Source organism: Amphibalanus amphitrite, unplaced genomic scaffold (assembly GCF_019059575.1).
Source record: "Amphibalanus amphitrite isolate SeventyFive unplaced genomic scaffold, NRLGWU_Aamphi_draft 000901F_arrow, whole genome shotgun sequence".
NCBI classification, from domain to species: Eukaryota; Metazoa; Arthropoda; class Thecostraca; order Balanomorpha; family Balanidae; genus Amphibalanus; species Amphibalanus amphitrite.
Window position 1 is genome coordinate 83,136 of NW_024882395.1, and position 11,663 is coordinate 94,798.

Below are 11,663 nucleotides of genomic sequence, written 5' to 3' on the forward strand. Positions count from 1 at the left end.
TCCCCCATTAATTTGACATCTTTTGAAGCAAAAACCTTGGACCTAGCCTCCTTGATAACGTCTCAGGGCCGATTTTTCTAGACTCCTGCACGGCAAACTTCGGCGTCACAGACGTGAACTTCAACCAGCTGCCAAAAATTGAGTTTTAGAGATAAAGACAAATTACGAGCACGGTTGCGTAGCATTTGACGTAGAAAAAATACTTAAGTAACTTTAGTGACCTGAGGTTAGAGGTCAGGGCAACGACCCCGAGCTGGGGCTTTAGTTTTTTTTTTCGCAAATAACTTCAACAAAACGGGTCCCGGAGCTACGGCAGTGGTACATTTGCATTAGTCTTGTCGAGACGCGTCGAATGACATATATATTGTTTGGAAAAGGTCAAGTTTTATGTTGACCTCATGTGACCTCGAATGACATCTGGTTGGTTTTTTACACATGGAAGGTCATTTGTGATGATTTCGTAGCCGCTGATCACGATTCTGGGCCTCTGGCATCCATTTTGCTGTAAGCATTCATTTAGAGCCTCAGTATGGCAAAACATGTCTTAATTATTATGCCTGACTTGAATAGTGAAATAGCCTCTAGCAAGGATACTCTCTTGTGATTTTGACCTTGTAGCAGCCTTGTATCGTAAGCTAAAGCACAAATAGGGGTCCGCTAAGCTTGATATCATATCAAAACATCTCGGAACTTAGTATACAAGATATAAGAAAAAGTGCAAAGTTTGTGGTCAATTTTGAGCTTGATCGTGACCTTGAATTTGAATGTTATGCACATCATCGGAATCCACGGATTCTCTTCTTTTGTTCAACATCCCTTTTAGCCGATTTTATGCACCATGCCGTCCTCTGGAACACGTACTTTGAGACCACTACAAAAATGTCGGTTTTTGCCTTTGACCTTGAAATCTGACCTTGAAAACTGACCTGAGGTCAAAAAGTTTAGGTGCTTTAGAATCTTCTCATAGAAACTTTTCGTTTGGTACCATTTTTGTTACCGTAGCTGCTTTATTAGGGGAAGCCGGGGGAAGCCCGGCATAGTAAGCTCTTTTTCATTTTTATTACATACCATAGGTACGTGCTGTATAAAATGTTGATATCCTGCTAGCTAGCTAAGTTCATTGGCCGTGTTTTCCCAAAAATTCGGTTTCGTGGAATAAGTATAAGGTTGAGAAAATCGAGTTTTAAAAAAGTGTTGATTTTTCTGGGGTAAGCCCGGCATAGGGCCACCTCCCAGCGCTTTACAACGAGTTGATGAAACCATTATGTGTTTTCCAAATATTAACGGAAAGTGAAATATTAAGCTACTGATTAGCTCTGGACATCTTAGAGTTTATGTCACTACTGGTATTTTAGCTAGAGTCTACTACATATACAGAACAGGTCGATGAAAATCGTGATGCAAAATTGACAAAAAATGTGTATTTCAAAATTCCTTAAAATTTATTTTTCTTTTTACCATAATGCATCATATTGCATATCATTCGACTCGGCTGATGAAGAAGAACACAACGACACCATTTTTGAAGCTCTAGCTTCATTGTCTGTCGCGTTATCTGCAAAAACGTAGTTTGACCCTAGTTGACCTTAAGTGACATGACTGGCTTTGTCTATGATAACATGTTTATTTTGAAATTTATCTTTGATCTAGGTGTAAACCAAACCTGCTCAGTACCTATTATCTCATGGAAAACAGTGGTTTAGTGGCATTGCTCTCGGTTGGGGGTAAGCTTGGCCACTCGCCCGGGGTGGGCGAGTGGCTAATTTTTATTTTAGAACAGCGATATTCGAAAAAAATGTCATACTTAAGCCAGCCTGCCTCGTCACCCCTCACTACAAACACTTAAACGGTCCTTACGTAACATTCGTATAAATATTAGTACTGTATGGTATAACATTAACAGTGCAACATATCTCACTTTTTAGCTAAAAACCCTTAAAATATCATTTTTGCGCTATAACTTTAACAATATGCAACTTTTGTCAGCCTTAACTTTTTTGCTGGCGTTACCTTAGCTGCCACGCTGATTAGGGTGGCACTTAGCAATAGGGTGAATTCTATGTTATCCGATTTTTAGGCGTGCGGGTAGTTTTCTGGTTCCATTCCCGTAAAAAATAATGTGTGCAAAATGATTTTGAAAAATATTGATATTTAGGGGTCGCGAATTGAGGTCAAAGTTGGCAGTTTTGGGGAAAAAATCAACTTTTTGGAAACTACTTTAAACCTGTTTGGAATGGCATATGTGGTCATTAAGCGTCATATCCGACGTATTTTGACCTTTATTTGTATAACAATTGCTTATCCCATCACTTCCGGTCGATCAGGTCAGGCCAAGACAGGTCTGATCTGGGCTGTTTTACCCATGTCAGGCCTGTTTTTGGCCTGCGACCGGTGCCTTCTCACAGTGGAGGTCATATCCTCTTATAAGTGTGAGGAGTGAACGGTCTCTCCTGTTCCAAAGGGAGGACGAGCCCCACAGTTCTATCGGTTCTTGAGACATGCTCCTTTTCTGTCAAAGAGAATGTGAAGAAGTTGGAGTCAGCCTATCGCCGGCGGGGGAAAGCAGAGGCGAGAGTGGGCATTGAGCTGCACTGGTTTATTGTGCTTTCGGGATGTTCTTCCGTGGGCGCTTCTTCCGACTCTACATAGTGCCAGTGCCAGCAACAGACTTACCCGGCCGTTGCGGCGCGCACACGGAGGGAACGTCTTTGACGATGGCGACCATGAGAGAGAAACGTCGACTCACACTCCCAAGCGCATGCGGGCGAGCGGACGTCCCCAACAGTGAACTGGCCTCGACCGGGCCAAACTGCCCAACCGTAATATGTGAAGAACACGTGAACCTGTTATCAACTGCGGCACGGAACTTCTGATACGACTCCGGCTGAACCGCGAGAGAAGGAGCGTCGACCGATTCTAGGTCCTGGTGATGAGGGGGGGGGGGGATTAGGGTGGCCAAGCTCCTCGCCGTTCCCAAACTCCCCTCCATCCAAGCACAGGAGGCCATGCTCACAGCGCTGGGGGGCTAGGAACTGGAGAAGCGGAACTGCGGCCTTTTGCTTCGACGCCACGACGCCGAACAGCATGCTGGTGAACGGTACTTTAGCCCTTATCGAGCAGAAGCTGGATCGGCCCGTCCTCCAGCTGGCCGGCCTGCCGGCACCACGTGTAAGAGCTGGTCCTAGAGAAGGCCTTCTCCACCTGCCGTAGAATCTCGAGCGGCCTCTACATCCGGCTGTTTAAGAGGTTCAAAGGCGGGTGGGAGTTCATGCTTCATTGACAGGATCACACCGGTGGCGTTCGCCGTCGACGCCGTTCCGGAGTGGGACAAGCTGCTGGTCAGCTTCCATCGCTTCCATCGCTGGACTATGCCTAGCTCCGGGAAGACTACCGAAAACTTCTGGAGCTCTGCGTAACTGCTCTCGGTGGAGTTCCAAGCACGGCATCCGTTTCTCCGCCTCAGAGTACTCCACTGAGTTAGGTGGATGGCAAAGACCATCCGTACCGTGGGTGCCTTCCTCTTCAGGGAGCGGCTCCGGCTGACGGCGGCCGAGGCCCAGGTCATCACACGCTGTGCGCTGTTCGTTGCCTGCAAGTTCGCCGCCGCCGCCGCCGCCTGGTCTGGGACTCTACTGCCACTGCGCCGGCTCTGGACCTGACCTTCGTGAACTCGTTCTGCACCTACCCCGACAAGGAGCTGTCGAAGACGACAGTCTCGGTCTTCGGCCGTCACCTGTAGTAATTGAGGGATCGGCTGGTGACTCTGGAGCTTTTAGACCCCGACCCTCGGGCTCAATCAAGACATGGTGCGGGCAATATAGACTTGTAGGAGAGGGGACCCGCCCCATAAGTCCTTAGTGGGCACTATGAACGCCGCTCTCGCGACCGAGACGTTGGCGAGCTTCCTCACACCATCGTTCAAAAAGCTCTCAAGGATACACGACCTGGACGCGGGGCTCATCATCAATGACCAAGGCCACTGGGAGGACAGCAGCTACCAAACCGCAGCTCGTGTAGTCCGGGAGCTGCGGGTGGTGAATGACTTCACCAGGCGCGATATGGCGCTGATGTTGGACTGGCACTCATGAAAGACAAAGATTAGCGCCAGTTCTTCCTCCATGTCGTTAAAAAGATCACAGAAAACGCTAACCTGACACCCGAAGATCGACTGCAATTGCTAACCAGGCTACATACAAAGTGATCTGGGTGCCCGTTGCCCATGATGCCCCTCCCTCCAATGAGGCGCCAATAATCTACTAAAGAGGAGGAACTGGAGTAGTGGAGTACATAGACCAGCGTTCTGGCGTGGCCGAAGCTGCATGGAATATCAATAAACAATATGAAAATGACTAAGAAATGCCTTATTATCATCCGATTATAGCGTAATAGGAAACTCAGAAGCGATTTTAATGATATTGAAATATGCTACCAAAATCTCAATTTTGACCTTGATTCGCGACCTCTAAACATCAATATTTTCCCATAAAAATTTGCCTCCCTTATTTTTTACGGGAATGGAACCGGAAAACCACCCGCACGCATTAAAAATCAAAAATTGATTTTTAAGTGCCACCCTAACGCTGATAGGACAAACAGTTGAGCATTTTATTGTGAATAATTTAGCCGGAAACGGGGTGGCCGGGCTTCCCCCGCGCCCGGGCTTCCCCCGGCTTCCCCTAACGGAGTTAAACAGGGGAGGAGGGCTACCCCCGGGCTGCGGTGGTTAGGATTACACCCGGGCCCGGCCGAAATAAAACTAGGTATAAAACTATAGATAGCGAGACACAAACCTGTGAAAACGTTATGTTATTCGTTGAGATGTAAAATGGTGTGTTCCTCAAAACTATAGTCAGTACCTATTTCTCCTTTTCCCCGTAGTACGTGTATATGTGCGATTCTCTCACATACGATTGATATAGGTACGAGAATAAGCTCCATTAGGGCGACCCACATACAGTTCCAGATAACCCGGGATATACATACCTATCACATTTAGTCATACCTCTCTGAGCTCAGTCTCAGTCTAAGGGTTCCCAAAAGAGGGTGATCTCTTCTCTGGCCGACTTTTGATAAACTGCTTCTCAACCTCCTCGAGACTAAGCTTGAGGGCAGCCTTTTGGTGAATGAAAATGAGTAGGAGAATGAGTGGGAGTAGGAGAAATGCGACAGACGGTCCGAGAACGAACGTTCTGCTGACGCACTTGATACGAGGACCGTCAAAAACAGGCGTACTATTATAACCGCCTATAATGAATGTTGCACCGGTCTTCTGTTCCCATACATCAGCCAAATTTTGTGGGGGCAAAAACATAGTCTTGCCCCCACGGCCTCCTGCCAGTGGGGGCAGTCTGCCCCCACTGCCCCCACGGTGGCGCCGCCCTTGCCTGTTATGGGGTTTTCCTGGTACTGATTTTGTATTTCATTTTATTTCAAGTTTTGATCAAAGCTAGTGTCTCCTTTGTCTCCTAACAATTCATCTATCGCCAAAATATTGAACCCGATTTCAATGCTCCCGTACAAATGCACTATGAACATATCTTGCTTTTGCAAAATTGAGGTTGAGCTTCTATTTAAGGCGTGTGCGTTAAGTAATTTGTGCTGTCTGGTGAAAATTGTTGTCACCTATAACGACGTACCTGTGACAAAATTAAAACCGAAGATAGTAGCTTCTTAATGGCGGTTTTAAACTAAATTAGTCGAACATAAAACATGTGTGGGCATACCATTTGATTCAAGGTCTTAAAATGTTGCACAAATTGCTTTCATAGTGATATTATACGGGCATTATGGAAACATGATGAAGTTATGTGTTTAGCGATTCAAACTCAACGGTTTTCACATGATGTCAAGCTCGACAGTGAAGAATGCTGTAATACCTGAAGAGTCGGATACATATAAAACTGCCACAGAAAGCAGTAAGTGAAACCTCAAAGTTATCAAGTGAGGTCATATGAAACTTGCAATTAAAATAAGTACTAACGCACACGAAGATGAGCCTTATCATAACTTTAGCCGCCTTCATTGTTTCGCAACGTACTTTTCCATGAACTAAATAAATCAAGCGAATGCCTAATTGCTTCGCTTGAACACTCAAATATTTCAAGTGCTCTCTGTTGATTAGTCATAACTGTCATTAGATGGACTTAAATCATTTATTTAAAAAAAATAATGTACCTAACAAAAGTAGGAATGCTAGCGTTTTGAATTGTATCCAGACAGATAGTAGATTCAAATAATACACATAATTTTGCTCTTTTTCCGCACAAACACACCGAAAACTGATTTCTGGTCACAATAGAGATAGGTATACACATTACACAGCATAATGTTGCCTAGGTTTAACAGCTTTGATGATCAAATTCAATGTAAAAATTACGTTACGTTTTCGTAAAGAACCCTTTGCTTTCAGGTGAAGCAAACATCAGACGCTTTTGCAACTACATTCTCAAGAAGATACCTCGCACCATGGCAATTATGGCGTGCTTCGTTGGTTGTTGTTACTTCCTAATCGTTTCGGCGAATCGCCTTGATTCTGATGTGATATTACAAGTAAGTATTGTAATTGTTCGGTAAAACACAATAAAACCAACGCAACCATAAAGATTAGTTATGCAAGTAGTTATGAGATGATGAACTAATTCGACATAATTCATCGATTAGATTAGATAGTGTAATGACGATGAATTGATTTGATGTTATTCACCGATTGTTATCGGTCCTGTAACTTGGTTTCAAACTAATATAACTGATGTCGTAATCTCGTTGCAGGAATTCAAGGCGACCAGTTCAGTGAGCAAGGAAAACTTGCAAATAACAGTTTGCCCAGTAGCACCGTTTGACCCGATTCAAACATTGGACTTCAAAGCTCACACGAAAAGAGCGAATTATCTAAGAAAACTTGATACCACTTCGCTCAACTCACATGACTTTTCCAAGAATTATATCAGAGCAATGAAGTGTTTGTACGCTAGCAAATACTCACACGAAGATGAACCTGTAGAAGAAAAGATACATTCGCTGGCACTACATACAGAATGCATGACCTTCGCAGGGAAGCTTTTCACATCCGATTATCCCAACGATCTTCTAGAAGTCTATACCTGGTTTAGAACTTTTCTCTCACTAAAAATGCTTGAGCTTGACAGAGAAGGTGATGTCGATTCTTACGATGAAATTTACAAGAACATTGATATTTTGAAGCAAGACAACTCCACGCTGTCGCAATATCTAAAAGATGTATCCCGAGATATGGAAGAATTTTTTACAAGTGACTTTACTTCTGTTGACAACATTAACCTGAATAAGCCCGCCCAAAAAGTTATCGTGAACAATGCATTTATAACACGTTTTGGAATGAAATGCACCAGTTACACCCTAGCAGACAGCGAAAAAGGAAAAAAGTTGAACCAGAGATATCAGCTTCAGATGACTTTTAACAGGTAAGAATACGCCGGTTGGCTCATTAAATCAATTCCGAGCGGGGAAAAATTCGTGCGCCTCTCGCGGGTAAGTACGGGCGAGCGCAAAACGCATGCACGACCCACTTCAGCCCGGCATCTCGCGCGCTTTTTTTTTTAACCATCGTCGGATAGGTGACTTGCCTTTTCAAAGCATTGCGCGGCACCTTACTAGCCGGATAAAAACGGGGTGTTCCGCTGTGGATGTAAAATCCGGACGGGTTGAGTTTGAAACCCCGAATCGACAACGGCTTTTCATGTTTTTTTTTTCAACTCGGCTGAGCAACTCGGCGTCATGATCATGCATCGTTTGCTTTTGTTTCAGGGTGGAATTTTCCTACCTGCTGGTGTTTGTGAACGAAAATCGCACATTCAGCGACATCCCCGGTGCAACATTGATTCAGCCATACCGAATCCCACTGGACACTACCAGCATACTCCACATTCGAAGAAGTGAGTTCTCTTGCCCACGGGTTGTGAGTAGTTGCAAGGCTGCGGACTTGGAAAATCATATATTCCAATTTTGGGCCTGCGTTCTAGCGTCAAGGTCAAAATAATCAGCAAATGACAGGAAACGCTGCAGGGCAGGCGCTAAAGTGAGGAGGAGGGGCTCCGGGCAGTAGTTCCTCAACAGGTGGGTGGTTCCTTTTCGTAAAATCCGAACGAATAAATCCGTTGGGATTCTGAAACCATCATTCAAGGTGCCAGTTTATGCAATCAAGCACTTCCCGGAACTCAATGATGGACATTAAATAACGGTTATGAATTATGACGTAAAATTTATGTCAGTAATATCATCCAACTTGAAGCTCATGGTTATTAAGATGGTCTTTTTGGCACCTAAGGGTTTGTTCTGGCCTCAGGGTTGCTTCTGATCTGAAAGGGGCCTTCAATGAAAGGGTAGAAACTTGGTGCTTGTGCTCATTATAATTCGTGATGCTCCCGCGACATGCTCGGATCAGGGTGCACGCTGACTGGATAAGGGACCTTCCTACTCTCGCCTTACGACTGCCGTCTGTAAGTGTCCGCGCTGGGTTACGGGAGACCGGGAGGCCCACAATGACCGACGCCGTCCTCAATGAGTCCAGCAAAGGTCATAATATTTCAACACTTGTCCGAGTCTCAAGGCAGCCTTAGACACCAGCGAAGCCTTAGCCTTGATAGTGTAGCCAACTTATTTTGAAGATCAACGGCTTATGTTGGTGATACAGCCGTGCAGCCCAAGTGTTTGTGATGCAGCCCCAAGCCGTACAACTGCAGGTCCCTCACCGCATTGAGGAATGGGACCACCTAGCTTCTCACGTCAGAGGATATTTACTTAGGCGACTATGACTTTTAAATGATCTTGAACACGACTAGCATTGGTAATTGAGCTTAAATAATATAAAAAAAAATCACGTGTAAAAGATAAGTTATTTCACTTAAGCGTGCGTGTATTACGTAGTACAAAAACGGACTCATCTCAATATGCATGGATAGGCCGCTGCGACTGTGGGACCATCTTGTTGACAAAGTTACCCCGATACGAAGTTGTCGGCGTCGGCCCGGGTGCCGTTCGTCAAAAGCCCCCCACACCCACACCAAAAAATAATTGCATGTTCAGAAGATGTTTTCGATCCATCTTTTGATCATGATCTAGTCTTGAGAATAGAAGCCTAAATCGCAAAAAGTAATTGATTTGTATGGTTTGATCAATAGCTGCAATTTTTCAGGGATTTGAGCTATACATTGGTCGGGGAACTAAATGAATCCTCAGCCTCCCTGTCGCGCCACCTAAGGTCTGATTAAGTGTTGTGTATTTTTAACACCGTGCATTTTTTTGCAGTCGAGAAAACCATTAAGAATGAGCGGTTAGAAAACTGCAAGAGCTACGACAGGAGCACCTCGCCTGGTTCCCATGTCGAATGCATGGAAGCATGCATCCTTAAGAAGGTGGTTACCCATCAAAACCTCACTTGTCTGATGCCGTGGATGGACCGAAACTCTACACGTGGTTTGATCAATAAACCATTTTGCAACACATCCGAAGGTAAGCTGTTGCACTGAGCTCCCCATGCGTAATGCAAACTGCACTGCACGATCGAATAGAGAAATCCAGACATTTGAAAAGGACGCAAGTTATATCTCGATTTTACTATCTTCAAAATACAACATGCTGTCCCTCAGATAATCTCCCAGCCTCGACATTTTGTTTCCATCGCATAGTTGCATTGTATTGCTCGTATGTGAAGCTGTATGTGAAACAGCTTCCAGTCTTAGGGCCGAGGAAATTTATGCAATTTTAGATTGGATTCTTAACAAACAGCTTCTCTGATCTGACAGCACTCGAAAGTTTTTTTTTTCCAAAATTGGCGCAGAATTCCTTTTCCGACCCTGGAAGAGTTAGGTATGTTGGAAAATTGAGTGGGTGACTTTAGGCCACTGGGAGCTCAGCTTCATATAGGTATGTACATCGTCCAATCCATTCATGGATTAGATCGACGAAAATGTTTTTGCTGGTTGTTAAATAGGTATCGTTGTTATTTGTTAGATAAGAATGTTGTTCACTTGCGCCATTCAAGTAACCCTTTTATCTTTCAGAATTTCTCAGAAGCCGTGATGCAGTGCAGAGTGTTTTTCAAGGAAATACCAGCGATTGCAACATCGAATGTACAGAAGGCTGCGAGAAGCTGAATATCCTGGTGAAGATTATGGGTATTGTCAAACCGGCCATCTTCAGCAACGAACAACGCCATAACTTGATCTTTATCGTGTCCAATGAAATGGATGAATTCAGAAATAGACCAGCATACGGCTGGGGTGACTTCATCTCAGAGGTGTTTGGGTCACTCAGTTTCATTCTTGGTATTGCCTTTGTAGCCCTGATTGACTGGGTATTTGCAGCACTGCTATGGCTCTGTGGGAAACTCCCCTACATCCCAGCAATGCCGCCTATCCTAAACTCGGACATTTACATCCGTGACGTCTACTTTATAGTCAGACACGAGCTGTATGGTGAACCGATTCCAATGACCATATCACAGACGTACTTGAAAAAGCATGAGCGTAGGAGGGATGCGTTCCAAGCTGCCCCGTCTACGACAGAGAAAACGGACAGTGACCACCGGCGTCCTCGCCCTCAGTTCCCTCGAATGCATCAAAGGAAGTCTAGTCTGGCTCTAATGTCGGAGGCTATTGCCGCAGTGTCGCATCAACACGAGGAAGCAGTATTGATGCAGCAGTTCAAGAGTTTGTCCGAAGTTATTCGACGGGGAAGTTCTGTCGCAGATAGGGACTTGCAAAAGCGTTCATCCTTCCCTCCCGGCGGCCGGTCTCAACAAACCAGCCCATCAGTGCGCCATCCGTCTGGAGCGACCGCATCAAGTTCTCATGGCATGCCAACGAAGTGGTCGGAACCAAAAATAACGATAAGCGCACCTGATGAAGACGATTATAGGGAAAAGTCACAAACGCCGTCACCCAAAAGCGAACCAGATGAAGCTGAGCATGAAAGTCAACCGGAAGCTCAAGGCGCCCCGGGACAAGAGGCCATCGACACTGGTCAACCGCCGCTGACGCCGGCTAAGAGCGGGCTGCCGGGCATAGACCAGCAGCGTCGGCCGTCGCGAGCCGCCTCCGTGCTGCGAGACCTCGACGCTGCCGAGGCGAGCCCTTCAACGGCCGAAGGAGCGGCTGCACCGCAGCTCCCGGCCCAGGGACAGAGACGTGCCTCCTTATATCGCACTAAACCGCGGCGAAAATCGCACGCGGTCGCGCCGGCTCCGGCCCCCGCGATCGCAGAATCGAGCGAAGGCGAAGAGCCGCCGGACTGAGCTTTAATGCACTTGTTTGGTTAGCTAGGTTTTTACATTGTATTGCCTGTGTTGCCGTGACGACTGGAAGCCATGGCTGAACCGAGTCATTTGGGTGGCCCTAATTCGTGCCCCGCCAATGACTTGTGTAGCATTGACCGTTTTGTCTTTTATTGAACCCTGATGTCTTACGCTACTAATGTCCAGCAAGCACGGAGACTGATGCGTTCGCTTTGTCACAAGGTCCGCGTGCATGTGGAATGTCCTTTGTTGTGTGCTGCTCACAAAGAGACCAACTGACCAGTTGATGTGGCTGTACAGACGGATATGATAAGGTGAAGCATGGTCAAGCTGTTAGGCATCGCGGAGCGCATTTGCTGTTGCTGATTGTAATAGCAGCAGCAAGCCTGTCATT

The 11,663-nt window shown here is 45.8% G+C and overlaps 1 protein-coding gene across 2 annotated transcripts in view; it reads left to right on the forward strand.

The window, feature by feature from the left end:
• LOC122367859 overlaps positions 1–11,554 on the forward strand; it is a 54,803-nt gene extending 43,249 nt beyond the window's left edge. The window contains exons 1-6 of one of the 2 annotated variants that reach the window (XM_043341333.1): positions 5,400–5,915; positions 6,410–6,549; positions 6,769–7,439; positions 7,783–7,910; positions 9,283–9,486; positions 10,038–11,554. In XM_043341333.1, the coding sequence (XP_043197268.1) occupies positions 5,840–5,915; positions 6,410–6,549; positions 6,769–7,439; positions 7,783–7,910; positions 9,283–9,486; positions 10,038–11,269 (2,451 nt within the window). In that variant the 5' untranslated portion in view covers positions 5,400–5,839 and the 3' untranslated portion in view covers positions 11,270–11,554. Of the gene's footprint in view, positions 1–5,399; positions 5,916–6,409; positions 6,550–6,768; positions 7,440–7,782; positions 7,911–9,282; positions 9,487–10,037 lie in introns of those variants that run through there. The other variant, XM_043341332.1, reaches the window with a different exon arrangement.
• The last annotated feature ends 109 nt before the right edge of the window (positions 11,555–11,663 follow it).